We start from the raw sequence: 19,165 nt of genomic DNA on the forward strand, positions 1-19,165 counted from the left end.
ACCCTGATACTAAAGACAGATGTGCTTGCTCCAGAAGTGTGACAGAGCTGACGGAAGAAAACCTTGAGAAAATGGGAAAGCAGTCTCAAAGTGTAGGGGTAAACACATCTATCTGTAAGTGTGAGTGGACATTGTGAGTGTGAGTGGACCCTGTAAGTATGAGTGGCCTCAGGAGCATCTGCAGGCATGTGACTAGGGTTTGCTGGAGAAACAAGCTTGGTTTGAGTAAGGGATATTAGATAATAAGCTTAAGAGTAGAACATACTTGCCCCTTGTTGACCTCCAGGATTGGTTCCAAATCTGCAGATGCTCAAGTATTTGCATATGCATTTGTATACACACAGTATTTGCATATGTCCTACACACACCACACACCCTCCCATATGCTTCAGCTTCTCTCTAGAAATGCTATGTGAGAGGTTGAACCATCAGGGAGCAAGGGCAAGAGTAAAAAGCCTTTACATGGTCAGCACAGAGGACCTCTTTTATTTTTGTGTTTTCTTGGAGATGCCATCTCTGTTTTATCTGAGGTTGGTTGTACCCATGGTTAAAGCATTCTTAGATACAGAAAGCTAACTGTAGAAGGCACAGAGGCCAAAGTGGGGAGGGAAGGAGAATTTTGGATATAAAGACAGAAGTTTAAATTCATGATTCTGGCAAAAGGCAGAAAAGATTTCCTCCATTAGAAGGATGATGATTGAAAAGCGGCAGTTGCAGGAAGATGACTTTTCAATCTGAAGTGGAAGAGGGAACACACAGGAGGCGATGGCAAGTAGCCCACACATGCAGGGACAAACGCTGGACGCCATCATACCACAGGAAGAGTAAAACGTAGAATGAAAGACACAGTGATGAGAATGTACAGATTTAATGGGAGAAAACAGGGGAGAAGAGCACACCATAAGGGGCTAATTATGCCAAAACATTTCCAGGGAAGACAGGCAATAGAGATGAGAAAGGCTTCTAGGAATCTGAGATAATGCAACTGTACTTGGATTGGGACATCCTTGACCAGGACTTCACTGAGACTGAGAATGAGGACAGGTCTGGGCACACACGCTAATACTAGAGATAAGAATTTACAAATGATTGTGGAACTTGTGACTGATGAATGGTATTCCAAGGGTGGGAATTTAAAAAGAATCACACCATGAAAAAGGACACGAGACACAAGGCTGGGGAGGGCCATCTATTTCCAAGGAAGAGAGCATCTGAACAGAGAATTGTCACCCAAGCATGGAAATTAAGGAAGAATTACCTACCAGTTCTGAGTACTCAGAAAGCAACCAGGGACTATTCACAAACAGAAAGGCTTGGCTGTCAAGACTATAAATTCCCAATTTGGTAATCATTTAACTCTTCCAAAAGATCAAAGAACAAAGTTTGCAGGTAGAGTTCTCCACTCCCACCCTTGCCCTCTAAGCCAAAAGCCTGAATGGTGATTACCCAAGCACGGTGATCACCCCTTCCTCGGGATGGCATTTCGACAGTTTGTGGCCAAAGTGCACCTTCGCATTGGGGTATGACTCCACTGCTGAGGGAAGAAACAGAAGGTAAACAGAGCTGCGTTTCAAATGCGACTTTACCCAATCAAACTGAAATGCTGGTCATTTGCTTCCAACAGGAGAGAAAGATACTACTTAGTAATTAACTGATCTGTTTATTTGTGACAGGGTCTTACTATGTAGTACGATCTTACTTTTTTTTCTTTTGATGTTTTTTTGAGACAGGGATTCTTCGCATAGCCTTGGCTGTCCTGGAACTCACTCTGTAGACAGACTGACCTCAAACTCATAGAGATCTGCCTGCCTCTGCCTCCTGAGTGCTGGGCTTATAGGCGTTTACCATGACACCCAGCTATTTTTTTAAGTCAAGCTGGACATGGTAGTATGTGGGCTTTATTTTTCTTTTTAATTATTTAATTATTTAATTATCTTATTATTATTAATTACTTTGTTTTGTTTTGTTTTGTTGAGACAGGATTTCTCAGCATAATAGCTCAGGCTCTTCTGTGACTCACTCTGTAGACCACATTAGCCTTGAACTCAGAGATCCACCTGCTTCTGCCTCCCAAGTGCTGAGATTATTGTGTGGCGCCACCACCACCGAGGGAGATATTTGTCCTTAATATGATATGAATTTGTTAAAATGGTAATTTGACAACTGTTTTGTGGATTGTCTAGTATAACTTTTAACAATACTGATAAATGAGAAGCAGCTGTTGTTGCTCTAGAAATATTCAACTAATCGCATTTTACAAACTTCAGCACTCCCATGATTGTTTGTGCCCCTGGAGAGAAACAGTTGTCATATACTTCAAAAGTTACATTTAGAGCTCGATTTGTGACTGGAAACGCCATTAAGAATACTCCCTCCAGTACGCATGCCTATCTATCTCTTTCTCCTCTGGACTTCTGACTGGTGGTACTCCCAATGCCATGGCACTTGGATATTAAGCAACTGTAGAAGCAGCCAAGCTTGGTGTTGTGGTGCATGCCTCTAATCACATTACTTGGGAGGCTGAGGCAGGAAGATCTTGAGTTCAAGGCCAGCTTGAGCTATGTAGCAAAACTGTGTCTCAAAAAACAAAAGGGAATTAAAAAGAAATAAGAAAATGAACCACCACCACCCCTGCCACCAACAACTAATCTAGTAGAAGTGGAAATATATTTCTACTAAGATTAATAATATATTTCTGAAAAGAGAAATAAAGAGAAAAGAAAAATGACAATTTCTTTGTCACATAACTGCAGAAATCAGAGATGATACAGTTAGAGTAACTTTCTTGAAAAAATTAAACTTTGTTATACTGGGTTACAATAAAGCCATGTTTACATAATTAAAACATTATACATATGGCTTGGCATTTGTGGTTCCAGACTGTACAGTGCCACCTTGAGAGGTTCCCAGGGCAGAACATTATGTAAATCTTGAGAATTGTTTTTAGGAAAAGACTTTTTAAAAATGTCTTGAGATGGAAGCAGATGCAGAAATCCACAACTAACCAGTGGGCCAGTCTCCTGGAGTACAATCGAAGTGAGAGAAAAGCAAAAATATGAACAAAGGAGTCAAGACAATGGTGGGGAAACTCACAGAATCAGCTGACCCGAGCTAGTGAGAGATCACTGACTCAGGTATGATAAATCTTCATAGACCAAACTAGACCATCTTAATATAGGTGACAATGCTGTGACTAGGACAATATATGAGGTCACTGGCAGTGGGTCCAAGACCTAATGCTAATGCACAAAATGACTTAGTGGAGACCATTATATATTGAGACATACCATGCCCAGCCTAGACACAGGGGTGTGGGGATGGAGAGGTGCCTTGGGACAGACTTGGTAAATTTCCTATGGGAGGCCTTACCGTCTCTATGGAGCAGATGGGAGGAGGGGGAATGGAGGGAGTAGGAGGAAAGGAGGGAGAAGGAACTGCGATTGGAATGTAAAAAATTAATTAATTAAAAAAGTGAGAAAAAACAAAAACAAACAACAAAAACGTGTCTTGATACAGGAATTACTGACTGTCCCAACCACATTTATCTTTTTTCCCTTGTTATCAACAGCAAGTAGATGAGTAAACCATGAAACACTGGTACATGGATGTGGGTTCATCTGATAATGGGTTTCACTTACAATGTTTTCAGAGTGGAGGCAATTAAGTTAGAGGAAAAAAACTATAGTTGATCAAATATGTGGAATGGGTAGACCACATGTTTCATGCTTTGCAAAGAAAAAAAAAGAACTTTATATGGGAAACAATGCTTGGATCAAGAGATTCCATCTCTCTCTCTCCCCTCTCTCCCCTCTCTTTCTCCTCTCTTTCTGTCTCTGTCTCTCTCTCTCTGTTTCTCTCTCACACATGCACATACACACAGAAAGAGATACATGCACTTTTTTACTAATTTGGAGCCTTCGAAGCACATCCTCAAAGAAAACCAGCATGGAAATGTCTGTCATGTGCACCAAGACTGTTGTATGTATGTATGTATGTATGTATGTATGTATGTATGCATATATATACATATATATGTGTGTGTGTTATCTTTAGTATTAGCTGGTGTTTCATATATAATAATAACGGCAGAAATTGAGTCACTAAAAAGTAGAGACTTGGGACTAAACAGACTAAAGTTCAACTCTAGATTCTACCACTTACAACACTGGGACCTAAGATCTCTAAGCTTTTGTTTTTCCATTTGCAAAACTGAGATAAACTTAATTCCTGCCTCATATAGTTGTTGGGAGGGATGTGGAAATCAGTGTGGTGAAGCACTTGCTATAGTACCTGTTGCTTCAGTAACAACTTGCCATTATCTTTATCTTAGAATAATCAGAGGATGTTAAACAGGTCTGTGACATTGCTATTCTAAAAAGCTGCTTGGTGTTTATCTTCTTTCTAAAGATGAACAGGGATGTGTATGGTACACTGATCCTACTCCATCCACTGTCTAGCTGAAAGACAAATTCAAATATAACTAGAGATGAAATTAATTCTGTGGAACATTTAACTTTATAGAAAGACAGAAGCATCGAGGGCATATCGTTATGGGTTGTTTAAAAAGACAATAGAAGTTTAACAAGAGGGGAACCATGCTTGGTACTGAGAACCAGGTCAACTCCCCAAGGCTAGTGAAGTTGTGGGTCTTGGAGGAGAACCTACATCTGCCACTTTACTAAACCAGGGTAATCCCTAACTACATTCTAAATATTTGTCCTTATACCCATAGATGAAGCGTAGCTCTCACCTCTCACTGAGGAAATGTCTCTTTGTAACCGATGGAGATCGTTACAGAAAACCACAACCAATCAAAATGCAGAGTTGTGGAGCCCTTCCAAAGGATATATCTACAAAATAGGCCTCCACCTACTGCTCAGGGAACAATGTGGAAGGGGGCAAGAAGATTGAAAGACCCAGAGGATCAGAGAGTTTGCTGTGAGACTGGGTCTCCTAGGAATGTCAGAAGTTACACCCATAAAGTCTCATTGACATGGCTGCCTAAACATGAGCTGAACTAGGACAACAAAGAAGTGAGTGGGGGGAAAGCCTTTGGGGCCCCAACCCTACACAGAAAACTATAGGCAAGACAAGCTGAGAGCAGACAAAATCAATTGTCTTTCCCAGGTTTGTTGGTTTGAACAGGAATGGCCTCACAGACCCATGTGTTTGAATGCTTGACCCACAGGGAGTGGCACTATTAGGAGGAAGTCTATGCTCAAGCTATACCCAGTGTGGGACACACTGTTGTTTCTGTTGCCTGAGGATCAAGATGTAGAACACTCAACTCCTTCTACAGCACTGTGTCTGTCTGCATGCTACCTACCATGATGTTATGGACTAAACATCTGAACTGTAAGCCCCAATATAATGTTTTCCTTTATAAAAGGTACCATGGTCATGGTGTTTCTTCATAGCAATATAAACCTTAAGACACCAGGGAGGAACACACCAATTGGTTATCCAAAACCAATTGGTTAGCCCTGAAAATATACAAATAACTTTTTATATAGACTGAAAAGGTTATTTTGAGGAATATATACATATGTATGTGTGTATGTGCATGTGCGCATGTGCACACTTAATGAAAAATGGTATCATGTATTTGAAAGAGAGTAAGGAGGGGTATATGGAAGGTTTAGAAGTGAGGAAAGGGAAGGGGGGATGATGGAATCATATTATCTCAAAAGTAAAATAGGTTTTTAAAATTAAAAAAGATAGTAGAAATATTTGAGGGGTATGCTCTGTGGATAGGGAATCTGTTCAGTATAATCATTGAACTGGTATAATCTACCATTAAGTGTAATGACTGAAAGGTTACCCTGGGTGTGAAATGTTACCAGGGGTGTGAAATGCTACCAGGGTTGTGGTGGGATGATTAACTGACCTTGGAGATTTACTTGGTGGCCTGTAGCTTCCAGTTCTTAGTTGCTCAGAGGACAAACTTGAGAGCTAGATCTTGCATCTTCCTCTTTCTCAGTTTCCTCACACATTTGGTCCCCTTCAGACAAGAATCTGCCCTCCCCTTCACCACACGGCTATCTAGGCTATCTAACTTTGCCCAGGGCCTTGGCTTGGCACGTGGGGACTGTGGCAATGCCCTCAAGGTTGCAGCCTTCTTTTAGCCTTCACATTTTATCTTCCTGACATGTACTTCTAACAGGGAACTCAGCAAGTTGTCTGCTTATGTCTGTTGACCCATTGGACTGTGAGTTCTTGACCAGACAATGGTTGATAGAATTCCAGTGTCTAAGGAATGAATTATTTTCATTTAGATAATTGATGAGATTAAAAGAGACATTGTGGCAATCTTGCTAGTTTTCAAGAACTTTGCATTGAACACAATCTTATTCTTTATAGCCCATGAAAAGGAGCAGCAACCAAACCCTAGTAAATCATATGAACAGAAACATTAGGCTTACCAGTCAGTAGATCCTTGTTTAACTTTTCTCTGCTTATGGAAAGGATATACTATAAAAAAACAAAACAAAACAGACATCGTTTCTAGATAAGGGGCAAATGCTACTCTAAGTTAGTCAGAATGAAGAAATTTTCACTATTTGGTAGAAGGTTGTAAGCTAGTTTTAGAACCATTTATCTAAGTGGTATAATAATAAATAATAATAATCATACAATGATAACAAACAACTTTAATCAAATACGCTTAATATAATATCCAATTTTTTAATTTAGGCTTTCTCAAAGTTTGATTCTATAAAAGTCAAAACTTTCTCATACACTGAAAATACTGGTTTCATTAACATAATTTTAACGTAAATTTCATCAGCGTTCTCTAAATATGGTTGTTACATTGCTTCACTACTGATAACATCAGAGCAAATGCATTGTAGTTCTCCACTCCCCCACACAAAAGTCTATATCCAAGGCCTTAACTTCAGAGAAAGCTATCTGAAGGTAGCATGGGGTAGGAAAGCTATCTGAAGGTAGCATGGGGTGGGGACAGCGGTTATAGGAGGACAGTCTTTCACTGTGACTTACATTGTTTACTTCAGAGTTTGTGGTAAAATGTAGCAGGTTGACTGTCCTATAATGCAATGCACACATGGTGTCTAGGGACCATAATACTTTAAACATTGATTAAAATGTTTTATTTTTAGTTTAGTTTAAAAGCAGAAAGAAAAAATCAAGTAAAATAAAAACCGGTCTATAATAATAAATCTTAGGTTGCTTATATTCATCATCATACCAGTAAAGTTATAAAAAGTTAAGTTTAATATTAATTATTTTATAGAAAACATTCCTACCATGGAGCATGAAAGTCACAATATAGTCTTATGATTTGAAGTGAATTCATTAAGTATTTAAAGCATATAATTTTTCCAAATTATAGGAGAGACTACACAGTTTTTAACATGATAATATTAACTTAGGCTCTTCCTCTCATTCTGAAGTAGAAATTTGACCTTAGCAGCCAAATCTACATTTTTGTATAAAAATAACTCAGTTGTACCACAGTGACAGTTGCTGGGGAGGTGCTTGTTTCCTGTTGTGACAGGGAAAGACAAAACAGAGGTTCCTCCATCTTGGATTTGTGCTGAGGCCGTTTCCAGGTTTAGCTGGAATCTGATCTCCTTGATGGAGAATCCCATGGAAAACAACCCAGTTCTATCTAAGAAGCAAAGGTCAGGTCTTAGCTAATTATTTCAACCTTTGTTAACATGGCTTGTTTGTTATGGAACCTCCTTCCAGCTAACTACTTAACTTCTGTTAAAAGTGATTGCTTCAAACTGCTTACTCTGTGAACCTCTCACCCCCTACTTCAGATGCTGAGCAAGATGCCTGGACAAGGCCTCTGTCCTAAAAACAAAACAAAACAAAAACCAAGTTCTGGACACTTGGGGCCGCACCTAGGTCCCCAGACACTTGGGTGTAGTCCCAGGCAGCTGGAATAAAGATTTTCAACTGGCTACGCTGTCTGAGAAGTCATTCCAGGTGAGCTTCCCCATAACACTGATGTAAGAAGACAGACCTCTTTTCTGCCTCACAGTTCTATTTCCTGTGTCACTGCATTTCAGTGGAAACCAAATGTGTGTTCAGAGTGTGAAAGCTTGCCCAACTTGTACAAGACCCTGGTCTCCACTTCCAGCACGGCAAGAAACTTTTATAGAGGATGTTAGGGAATGTTCCAATTATAAATATTCGTTTAAATTAATGTGGTGAAAATTGTCTTTGCATGTTGGTTACAGGGCTTGTGTGCTTGGGAACCAATAGACATAGTGGACCAGTAGGGCCACCAAGACTTCTCTACTGTTTACTTCTACTGTGGGGATGGTATTTCCTCATAAGCAGGAGTTAGTGTTGTTCCTGTCATAGTACATGGCTCTGACACCTAGTCTAAAAGGCTGATCCCTCAGGGAGCTAATAAGTCTAAAGACAAAGTGGCTGTTCTGACAAAAACGCAAGAATAAAAGGCACATTAGAGAATTTATTTGGAGATATGTAATGTGATAGTTTTAATGCTGACCATTTCAAATACAAGATGGGAAAGCCGTTGCTTTCTCTGTCCTCACTGCTCTCAGAGAAGATGCCTCTGACTAAAGAAGCGAGGTATCCTGACTTTGAACACAGAAGCTTAGGAGCTTGCGGGAAGCTTCAACCACCTCTGTGTATTACATGGTGTCTTGAAGTACCCAGGGCGGCTTAAGAAGGAGAGGGGAATGCCCAAAAAGCCAGGAGGCATCTGTACATGGATGGTGGGGGGGGGCGAGAGGCAAACAGCTGGAGGAGGAAGGGGTAGGGAAGATTTAAGAGGTCAGTTTTGCACATTGCGGGCATCTAAACTGTGTCTTAAACAAATCACTTCATCCGTGGCCCAGCAGATTCATTCCCTCTCCTTCTCCTTCTCTCCTCCCCTCCTTCCTCCCCCTCTCCCTTCTTCTTTCCTTGTGTTCTCTGTGTGTGTGAGTCTGTGTGTGAGTGTAAGCGTGTGTGTGTGAGTGTATGTGTGTGCGTGTGGGTGTGTATGTGTGCGTGTGAGTGTGTGCTCGTGTGTGTGTGTGTGTGTGTGTGTGTGTGTGTGTGTGTGTGTGTGTGTGTGTGTGTGATGGTATGGTATGGAAGCCAGAGGAGGGTGTCAGGTGTCCCCCGCCCCTGCTTCCTTCCTCTAAGACAGAGTCTCTCTCTGTGCCCTGGAGGTATGCTGGTAGCCAAGACCTGATGATCCTCCTGTCTGCACCCACAGCACTGGGACACAGAGATAATAGGTGTGCCTATGCTTGGCTTGTTATGTGGGTGCTGGGTCACTGAGGATTTATTTATATTTATGTGTACATATGTGTCTGTGTATGTGAATAAAGGTGGCCATGGACATTAGAAGAGGGTGCTGGATTCCCTGAAGCTGGAGTTAAGATGGTTGTGAGTTTCTCAGTGTGGTGCTGGGAATTTAACTCAGGTCCTCTGGAATAGTAGCAAGTGCTCTTAACTGCAGAGCCATCTCTCCCGACTGAATGCTGGGGATTTGAACTCAGGGCCTCAAGGCTGCACAGCAAGTGCTATTACTGAACTCCATCCAATACATGTTGTTTTTAGAAAGTTTTATGAGCAGAGACTGAGGAATGGGTGAATTCTGTGTCTGGATCTTGGTGGTAGCCAGCTATTACTGGATGGGAAGGACCCAGGTGCCAAGAAGCTGCAGAGGCCAAAAGACAGTGGACTTCCTGAAGATGTGAGGTAGTCTTGGAGCCAAAAGGATGACTGCACTTCCTCAGGCAGAGCAACTGATTGGTTCAAAGTAACTTGATGTAGTTCTTAAAGGGCAAGTGGCCTTTGAGTTTGACTAAAACACAACAGATGTCAATGCAGTCATGCAGAAACTGAAGATTGGGGGTGGCTGTAAACTTAGCATTCACCCAGTTTGTAAGAACTGAGAAATAGCAGTGGTGGTGGAAAAAGAACCACTTCCTCCCTATTGTAGTGAAGGCTCCAAAATTGGAACCCCTCACACCTGGTCCCTCTTGGGGAATCGATCTCACTACAACAGCTGAAGAAAGCATCGTGGTCTCCTGTCCCAGTCACTTTCCTCATCTAGTTTCTGTGGTATTTGAACTATATCTTCTCTCCATTGATGTGTGATTGGCCAGGGCTCTGGAGTGAACTTGGTTGGACAGCTCAGTATCCTTAGGATGTTTCATGGTAATAAAAAGAATAGTGAGATGATATTGTGAGTTCCTTATCATGGAGTCAGAGAGCAAAGAGGCTGTAGGCAGTGCTGTGCGGGCTTCCGGGTCACACCCTTGAAAAGAAAGCTGCCTTCTTTTTGCCTTGATAAATCTCATGCAAGACTGCAGGCTGTTCCTCCTCTCTAAAGCGTGGTTCAAGTCCAACAATTCTAAAGATTATACTATGCTAGAGTGAACTTACATGTCTTCTCCGTCAAACCTCTGAAATACACTTTGCATTTCAGATGAAAGTCTTAGAAATGAAGTCCTGCCTAGCTTTCCGCCATTTGATCAGGGTAATTCTATTTTACTGCTGATTTAAAATTTATGCCAAGTGTTTCAGAATTTTACCTTCTCTGTAGCCCTTCCATAAGCTACAACTTCCCCTTTTCTCCAAGCCGCTCTTCTGTTTCCTGACCATACCACACAGTGAAACTTCCCCTGTCTTATTCTACTGATGTCTCTTCCCCAGATGGCTGTCCCTTGTCCTTCTGAAGAATGGGAACCTTACTTGGGCTCTGTGATTCATAAGGCATGGCTGGGAATTTCCCACTTGTTGATGGATGTTTGGGGCCTTCATCCTCTCTCAAAGAAATAAACTCAAAGGGTATAATTAGATGTAAATACATTTTCTCCCAGCTATGAATGTCAGCATGTAAAAGACAAGAAAAACACAGAGCAGGATAATGGATTTGCTTTCAAAAACAACATAACCATCTGGCCTCTTCTGTTTTAGGACTTACGAAGTACTGAAAGCTTTTCTGGTTCATTCTATACATTTTATTATAAGCAAATCCAGGACAAGATGGTAATTTAGGGGAAGTCAACTGCAGTGCTGTGTGCCCCAGCGTTGTCCTTGTACATGATACTCAACAACAAATAACATGGTGATTTTCTCTAATTCAAAAGGAGGCAGAGGCCGCCCTGAACAGCTGTGCGGCAGGAGCCACACGATGAACAAGAAGTGGCCTCATAATGAGGTTAACAGGAGGAGCTCAGTCTTTGTCATGGGCGATACTGGTCGGGACCTGGCTTGAGCATCTATGAACTGTCTAACGAGTATACGTGCTCCTGGCATCTAGACTGTGGCTGGAGGTATCTGAGCTAAAAGAGGGGCTCACCAGCAAGTGGAACATTGCAGGTGTGGGGTTCAGTTAGAACCGATGCACAATTCACTGCCTCCGATGTAAACCTACCTGAGACTTGTTCCCATAGGGAATCGCAGACTTCTTTCCTGAGAGAGAGTGAATCATTCTTGCTCTCATGGGCACACCTTTGGAAACGATCTGAGAAGAACCAGAAACAGCCATTTCCATTGCTATGACATAATACCACGAGAATTAAATAGATATGAATTTAAATGTGATTTTTCCGTTAAACCTCTAAAGGGACCCAGGAAGCCAAACGTGGTTGAAAAGTCACTCAATGACTACCTTGCTCCAGAATTTGTCAGTGTTTCTTTAAGTTGGAAGAGAATGAATATTTCCTGGCTTAAACCAGATATCACAGAGTGGGGGAGGGGAATGGTTAGGTGCTAGAGGTACTGAGTTGGGGGCTAAATGGTTTTCTTATGATTATGGGCAGAAAAATGCAATCCTCCATGGTTTCTGTTTAGTTTCCTTGGTGTGAACTCTCTGGTTAGAGGTAATGTTGCATGTGACAGCAAGCAGCCCTGCCTTCAAGTTCCTTTTCTGACTTCCCTCAATGATGACTGTACCCTGTAAGATGAAACGAAGCTTCTCCTCTCCTAATTTGCTTTTGATCAGAGTGTTTCATCATAACGCCTGAAGGAAACTACAGCACCCCTAACCAGCCAATCAGAGGTCCACCTCCCTGTAAGAGCCCAGTGTGAGACATGATATCAGATGGGATTGTAGTGTCTGTTTTTGACTCCCCGCCCCATGCCTCAAGTCTTCAGCCCCATCATGTGTTAAGGGGCCACTAGCTTGTCAAGTCTGGAATTTTCTAAGCCTTTGATGAATGAATTTTATAGGCAGGTCACTGGTATCAAATAACATTTCATAGCAGGATAAAATCAGTGACAATTGTTGAAAAGCATCAAGTATGTTGATCTCCATGAAAAACTTACGAGGACTTAGAGCAATGGCTTAGTGAGTAAGAGTGCTTGCTGTGAAAGCACGAGGACCTGCATTTGAATCCCCAGTGTCAAACTCAAGGGTCAGCAAGAGACCCTGTCCCAAGAGGATCAAGTAGAGAATGGCAGAGCAGGACACCCAACAGGTTCCTTTGGCATTTGTGGGTACTAGTGTGGGCATGTTCACCCAATACATACATGAACATATAGATCACACACATACACACACACACATACTTTTTTAAAGAAAGCAAACTGTATCAGCAATGTACCTGATCTTCCAGACCAATGGCCTTCAAGGCCTGCCGTCCTCTATAAGAAAGGGCCAAGTTAATGCTTCTTCCATGTGTAAACTTAGCCACTCGAATATCTAAAAACAGGAAACAGACTCTGTGTTGCACACACTTCCTCAAATGTGGCTAAGGAATATGCAAATCCTTGCATTTGAGCAATTGTTCAAGTCAGAGTCAAATTAAAAGATTCATTAATTCATCTAAAGAAAATACCAAGTGTAAATTAGTGTTCAATTAAATTTAGACCACTGAGGCTTTAAAAGTATTCTAATAGCTCTTATATCTTAAATTTCTTTCATTAAAACTTCTTTTATTGAGAAAATCCAAAGAAGTAGATCAAGCAATTGGAAACTCTTCCCCCATTTTCTGTTACTGACTTACCTTCCCTGGCTTCATACACATCAACTTGAAAATTCCTCTTTGCAAGAAAGCATGCATTCAATGCTCCAACCTAGAAATCAAAACAATCTTTTTCATGTCTTCATCTGGTTCTGTACATACACAGATATTTTGCTGGAAAACATACTATTGTGTATGGATGGATAATATAGCTCATTCTTTACATTGACTTAGTTGCAGTCACTGCCCAAGAAGATGAAAGGCGAGATCAGTGAGATCATGTAGACCTACCTGATCTTGTAAGTCTATAATTCACCTGAGGCAGGAGGTTCTTGAGTTCAAGACCTGCCTGTGCAATGTAGGAATTGCCTGTCTCAGTATCAAAAGGTAACTGGGAATACTACCTTTGTCTAGCATGAGCAACTGATATCATTCCCCAATCATGTGAAAAAATAGAGAAAAGAATGAAACAATCAGATTAATTCAAGATTAAGTGGTATAGTTGTAGACATAGGTTTGGCTTTTTTTTCTGCAAAGCAGGGGACAGGTGTTGGAATATTTAGAGAAGACCTTTTCATAATCAAATTAATGAGAAAATACTCTACTAGCATTCCAAATTGGTCATTACAAAGGAATGAACAGATGAATTCTGGTATATTCACACAAAAATATAAGTGAAGAGTGAGTTACAGATGATTCATACTGTGTAACATTCTTACAAAATGGATAATAGAGACACAGCCATGAGCATATAAGTATACATATATATTTAAAATATATTTACATTTATTAATGCATAAATGATTATACAGCATGGATATGAGAAAAATTAATTAAAAGGAAAATATCCATGGCAGTGTTCCAGTGGGTGAGGAAGAAGAAGTTACTGGAAGTCACTGGACTATATTAGTTCTTGAGTTGAGGGGTGAGCTGGCAAGTGCTTATTATTAACAACCAGCTAGCAAAAACAACAAAAGTGGTAACTAGGAGTGCCTTCTTAAGTCCAGTCACAATAGTATGCCATAGACTGTGAGAATTCCTGTTCTGTATTAAGTGAGGTTCAGATGAAGCGAAGATGAAAATCTAGGCATATATGTTCAGCTGCATGATCTGGTTCTATGGCTAGGGATGCAGGCTTTACCCTCTGAAAGTGTTATCTCTTCTTTCTTCTGGATAAAGTGCATAATTTGGAATAACTCTCAGTGTCATCTTTGGCTGTTAGGTGGTGAAGTGACTAAGAGACAAGAAGAGATACATGGAAATGTGATGTGAAAACCACTCCAAGCCTCCCAAGACTCTGTAAAGGCACAGATGGATTCCTGACCATAATGAAGGAGGGTGGAGGAAGGAGGAAACTGGGCACACTAAGTAGGACCTCAGGAGGGTAGCCCCTCTTAGGAACATGGACATTTATGAACTGATTCTGCATCTGTTCTAAAGTACTGCAGCAAGAGCTTACAACAGTAAGTGGGGAGCAAATGAAGTGTGAGGAATAAATTTTTTCATGTAGGCAAGACTGGGTTCTGTGAAGTACTTCAAAAACCCACCAAGACCTTTAGAGAGATAAAGGCAGAGGACATAACAGTTAAAACTTCTCTGATGAAACCAGAGCCTCAAACGATGGAGGGAGGTTCATAGAAACACCAAGTGCCCCTTGGCCTCCCAGAACAAAGGAAGACAGAGTTCCACGGCCCATCAAAGTCCATCCCACCTATAGTAAGATGGCCTAGGGATGGAATGACAGAGAGAAATCTCAGAGCTTCAAGAGTGGGAAGAAAAATGAATGGTCCCACAGAGGATCCTGGTTAAACTAAATGGGTCACAAAAGAAAAACAAAGTTAGGAATCTGGGAGACAGGTATGGAGGAGTGATGGGGAAAGTCCTTCTGTGTATATGTTTGTCTTACTGGTGTATAAATAAAGCACTGTTGGTCAATAGGGAAGCAAGATAGGTGGGACTAGGAGTTGAGGAGGATTCTGGGAAAGGTAGTCAAGAGCAGAGTCTCCTTGTGATCCCAGTAGGAGAGGATGCAAGTCTGGTGTTGTTGGTAAGATAAGACCTTCTAAAATATAGATTAGTAATTATGGGTTAATAATTAAGTCAGAGCTAGACATTAAGAAACCATAGCAAAAGGCCAACAGCTTTATAATTAATATCGTGTCTCGTGTGTTATTGGGGGGCAGAGACAGCGGCGGGACCCAGGCAGTTGGTGGGAAAGAGTACACGTTACAGAGGAGGGAGTTAGGAGAGAGATTACAAAGGGTGGGAGGAGACAGAAAGTAGCATGCATTTTATACCAGGAAACTGTCAAAGAACTAACTAAATAAAAAAATAACCACAAAAGAAAATAAAATGTGCTAGTGTGCACGACAGAACTTTATTTAGCTGGAAAGGAAAATGGAATTATAACATTTACAGGAGAACAGATGGAGTCGGAGATGATTCTATTACAAGCGAGACCATGAAGATAAACAGCTTTTCCTGCTCATATATACAATACAGATTTAAGTGAGTGTGGAGGAGACGTGAGGTAGGAAGGGAGCTGTGAGGCAGCTGGGGAGAGGTCTGAAGGAGGGAGGGGGATGTATATGTATGCCTTAAAGATAGAAGGGGAGAAGGATGTCCCGCAAGAGGCAAGAAGGGAGTACAGGGAGGGAACCGTGTGAAGGATGAGCAAAAAACAAAGTATAATGACATACATATTATGAAAATGCAACAAAAATTCATTTCTTTGCAAAAAATAATTTAAAATATCAGTAAAAAACTGAATGGAGATTTATTTTAGTATTACTAAAATAAGAGCACTAAGGAAGGCTAACAGCAAATCCTTTATGTGTACATATCAGTAGCGTTTGGAGAAATGATAGACTTGACACACATGACACAGTATAAAGACCTTGGCCCAAGATTACATGAGCTTTGTTGGGTTCTATGCATCAGGGATGTTTCTTTCAGGAGAAGTGCAAGTTCTGAGTGACCTGATTTTGGCAGTAGGAAGGACCAGGTGGACTATAATGTAGAGATCTCTGTGTGAGGAGTGCAAAAAAACCCAGAAGAGTTGAGTTCAACACTCGGGATTTAGCTTTAACTCAAGAGGAAGAAATTGGGGGAAGTAGGAACTGAGGACTGACTGGTGGCAGACATGCCTGTGCCTCTGGGCTGTCCACACTCTCTAGGCTGCCTTTACACTGGCTGTGGTGTAGAAAGATCTCCGGGTCACTGAGCAGCAACAACACTTGAAAACAATTTAGCATCAACAGCGTTGTGAGTTTGGAAATGGCTGTCAGAAACAAACACAGCAATGACAGCTGAGGAGCTTCAGGGCATGTGTAGGAAGCGATTTCACAGCAGAGGAAGAGTTTGAGTGTTATCTGGGGAGAAATACACAGAAAACTGGCTCACTTTTGCATCTTGTACAACTGTATGTGGGTTTGTTCCCTCCCTCCTTGGATTTCTGAGATGCTTAAAGAGACATCATTGCTGCTACCCTTGAGTAATTCATCAATAGCAGCTTTCTAACTGGTCTTATCTCCTCCTAATTTCCCCAGATGTTTCCCTAAAAAGCTTGCAGGATGTTTGTTTGTTTGTTTTGAGGTAGGGGGCTTGTTATAAAGCCCGGGTGCCTGGAACTTTTCATCCCTCCTCAGCCTCCCAGTGTTGACTACCAGCATGCTGAGCATGAATGGTCTTTGTAAATCAACTTACCTTCTTCCTAAAACTCTCCCAAGGCCTTCAAGTGCAATGCAACTTTGAGTAAAATGCAGTCTTCTTCCCTGATCCTCTAAAATGCTGTAGACACTGGCCATGTCAGCCTTGCATCTCATGTAGGTGTCTGGAACTATCTTGTCAAAGGGCAGTTCTTGACCCCACTACAAATAGAAACAGCCAAGACCTGCTACAAACACTGCCCCGTTTGCGTTATTCTTGTAGCTCCCTTCTGTCTTGTTTCCTTCTTTATTGCCTTTCTCCTCCTTAGAATGCCCACTCCCTTATCCACAATACCTTAAACACCACAGGCAAGAGGGATACATGCATTCTCATTTTGTTCAACGATTCATAGGGAAGAGTTAGAGCAAGGCCTGACCTGAAGCCTGATAACCGCAGCACATAATGATCTTCCCCAATGCTTGCTTTTGCTGAGGCACAGGATCTTACCGTGCATTCCACATAGGCCTCAGCCTCACTCTACGCCCCTGCCTCAGTCTGCCAAATCCAAGGATTACAGATGTGGGCAATCATACCTGCTCATTTTAAGGCACTTAAACATTTAGAAACATTAAAGGACTTGTCATGTCCATTTTCCTGCAATCAACACAATTTTATCATTCTTTACAGTAGACTAATACCCGGGTCTCTCTCTCTCTCTCTCTCTCTCTCTCTCTCTCTCTCTCTCTCTCTCTCTCTCTCTCTCTCTCTCTCTCTCTCTCTGTGTGTGTGTGTGTGTGTGTGTGTATGTGTGTGTGTATGTAACGTTTTCCTTATTCACTCATTTTCTGGTGGGTACCTAGGCTGAGTGCTGGAGCAGTAGCTGCCGGGAGTACTGGAGCAGCAGGCATGGGCATGCTGGTATCTCTACAGAGAGCTCCCTAGATTATTTTAGGTATAAACCAAGAAGTGGTGTAGCTAGATTGGGGGGGCAGTTTTTTTGAGACATGGTTTCTCTGCATTGCTTTGGAGCCTGTCCTGGCACTCACTCTGTAGACCAGGCTGGCCTTGAACTCACAGAGCCTCTGCCTCCTGAGTGCTAGGATTAAAGGCACGCACCACCAATGCCCTGCATGTAGCTAGATTATAGAGAGGTTCTATTTTTAATTTTAAGGAGCCTCTGTGTGATGGTCTTCATTAATTGGAATATTTTTATTTTATCAGAGTTCTACCGAACAGAAAAAAAATACAGTGTTTTGGGGGCAGGAGGAAGGAAATTAGCTTTGGTTGTAAAAATATGGCACACATTCACACTCCTTCCTCCCCTTGGGGACAAAAAATTGACACAATCTCACATATTGCTAGGTGCAATGACAGCCCTGTCACCTCACCTGTGGGGTAAAAAGTAAGGGGCTCACTCACCACCCTATCACAATGGAATTGGCAAGTAGTTTTGGTAAACAAATGTGTTATTTCTCATTTATCTAGTGAGTATCTGGTAAGTTTTAAAAACTATTAATTTTATGTGTCGTGGCCCTTTCTTCTCATTAGTGAGTACTGAGTTATTAACCAGAATGGGGCAAAATGCTTTTGCTAAAATGACCTAACACACATAGTCATATTTGGTAGCAAAGTCAAGTTCAATTTGTTTTATTTTTGTTTTTAGGAAATACTAAACCAAACAAACAAAAGAAAATAGACATCCTTGTACTTAGTGGATATAAAAATATCTTTCCCAGAAAGGACAATTTAAAACAAATGCTGCTACCAATACTTATTGCAGAGATGGCTGAAGACAGTACAGTACACACACACAACAGAGTAGCATTTAGTGATGAAGAAGAATGAAAATTCTGTTATTTGAGAATGAAAATATGTATTAGATAATTTTAATAAAATGGGTGGATTTGGAGAACATCAGGATAAATGAAATAATAAAAATACATACATAGAGACAAGTGCTGCATATTCTCTGTCACATACGAAAATACCACCACACTGAGGAGCGGAAAGAAAGAAGACCTAAAAATTTAAGAGACTGAGAAGGTGTGAGAGAATGAAGGCCATAAGAGGGTAGTTAGACATCATAGTGCATGCACATGCATATCTGGCAATAGCAGCAATTATTATGTTAATAATTGTAATAAAAAGCAGTGCCATGTTTATAATAGGTGTATTTAAACATTAAAAGTTTTAACTTTTAGAATCAGCCATCTACACATGATAAACAATCATTAGTGAGATAACAATAATCAAAAACACCCGAAGAGCAATATACATCTGGACAGTCTTACCAAACCACCGCCGATAACAGCTACTCTTTTCCCTTGAGCGTCAGATGAGGCCATAGCTGCCCGAACACCTCTGTCCAGGTGGGAACTCTGTCCTACATGCTGGTGTTTTGCGATCTTTTTATTGTCAGAAGCCCAGGGCCTTTGGGAGCCAGCAGCAAGGTTTGGTCAAAGCTCACTTCCTTTGAAAGCGTCTAACCCGCTAGAAGCCCAAAGTCCAATCAGCTCTGCTCTCAGAGACGATTCATTGCGATAACCCAAATGTGAAAAACCCAGCAAGACACTTTTTTTATATATGTATATATAGCAGTCTTGGTGCTTTCC

General features: G+C 41.2%; 1 protein-coding gene across 3 annotated transcripts in view; it reads right to left on the reverse strand.

Annotated features, from left to right (window-relative positions):
• Kmo (kynurenine 3-monooxygenase) overlaps positions 1–19,165 on the reverse strand; it is a 32,540-nt gene extending 13,375 nt beyond the window's left edge. The window contains exons 1-6 of one of the 3 annotated variants that reach the window (XM_040738898.1): positions 18,845–19,165; positions 12,948–13,017; positions 12,546–12,643; positions 11,375–11,464; positions 6,423–6,471; positions 1,447–1,534 (exon numbers count right to left, since the gene is read on the reverse strand). In XM_040738898.1, coding sequence (XP_040594832.1) covers positions 1,447–1,534; positions 6,423–6,471; positions 11,375–11,464; positions 12,546–12,643; positions 12,948–13,017; positions 18,845–18,898 — 449 coding nt within the window. In that variant the 5' untranslated portion in view covers positions 18,899–19,165. Of the gene's footprint in view, positions 1–1,446; positions 1,535–6,422; positions 6,472–11,374; positions 11,465–12,545; positions 12,644–12,947; positions 13,018–16,610; positions 16,772–18,844 lie in introns of those variants that run through there. The other 2 variants (XM_021231893.2, XM_040738899.1) reach the window with 2 other exon arrangements.

The sequence above is a fragment of the Mesocricetus auratus genome, unplaced genomic scaffold, assembly GCF_017639785.1.
Source record: "Mesocricetus auratus isolate SY011 unplaced genomic scaffold, BCM_Maur_2.0 Super-Scaffold_100676, whole genome shotgun sequence".
In the NCBI taxonomy this organism is placed as follows: domain Eukaryota; kingdom Metazoa; phylum Chordata; class Mammalia; order Rodentia; family Cricetidae; genus Mesocricetus; species Mesocricetus auratus.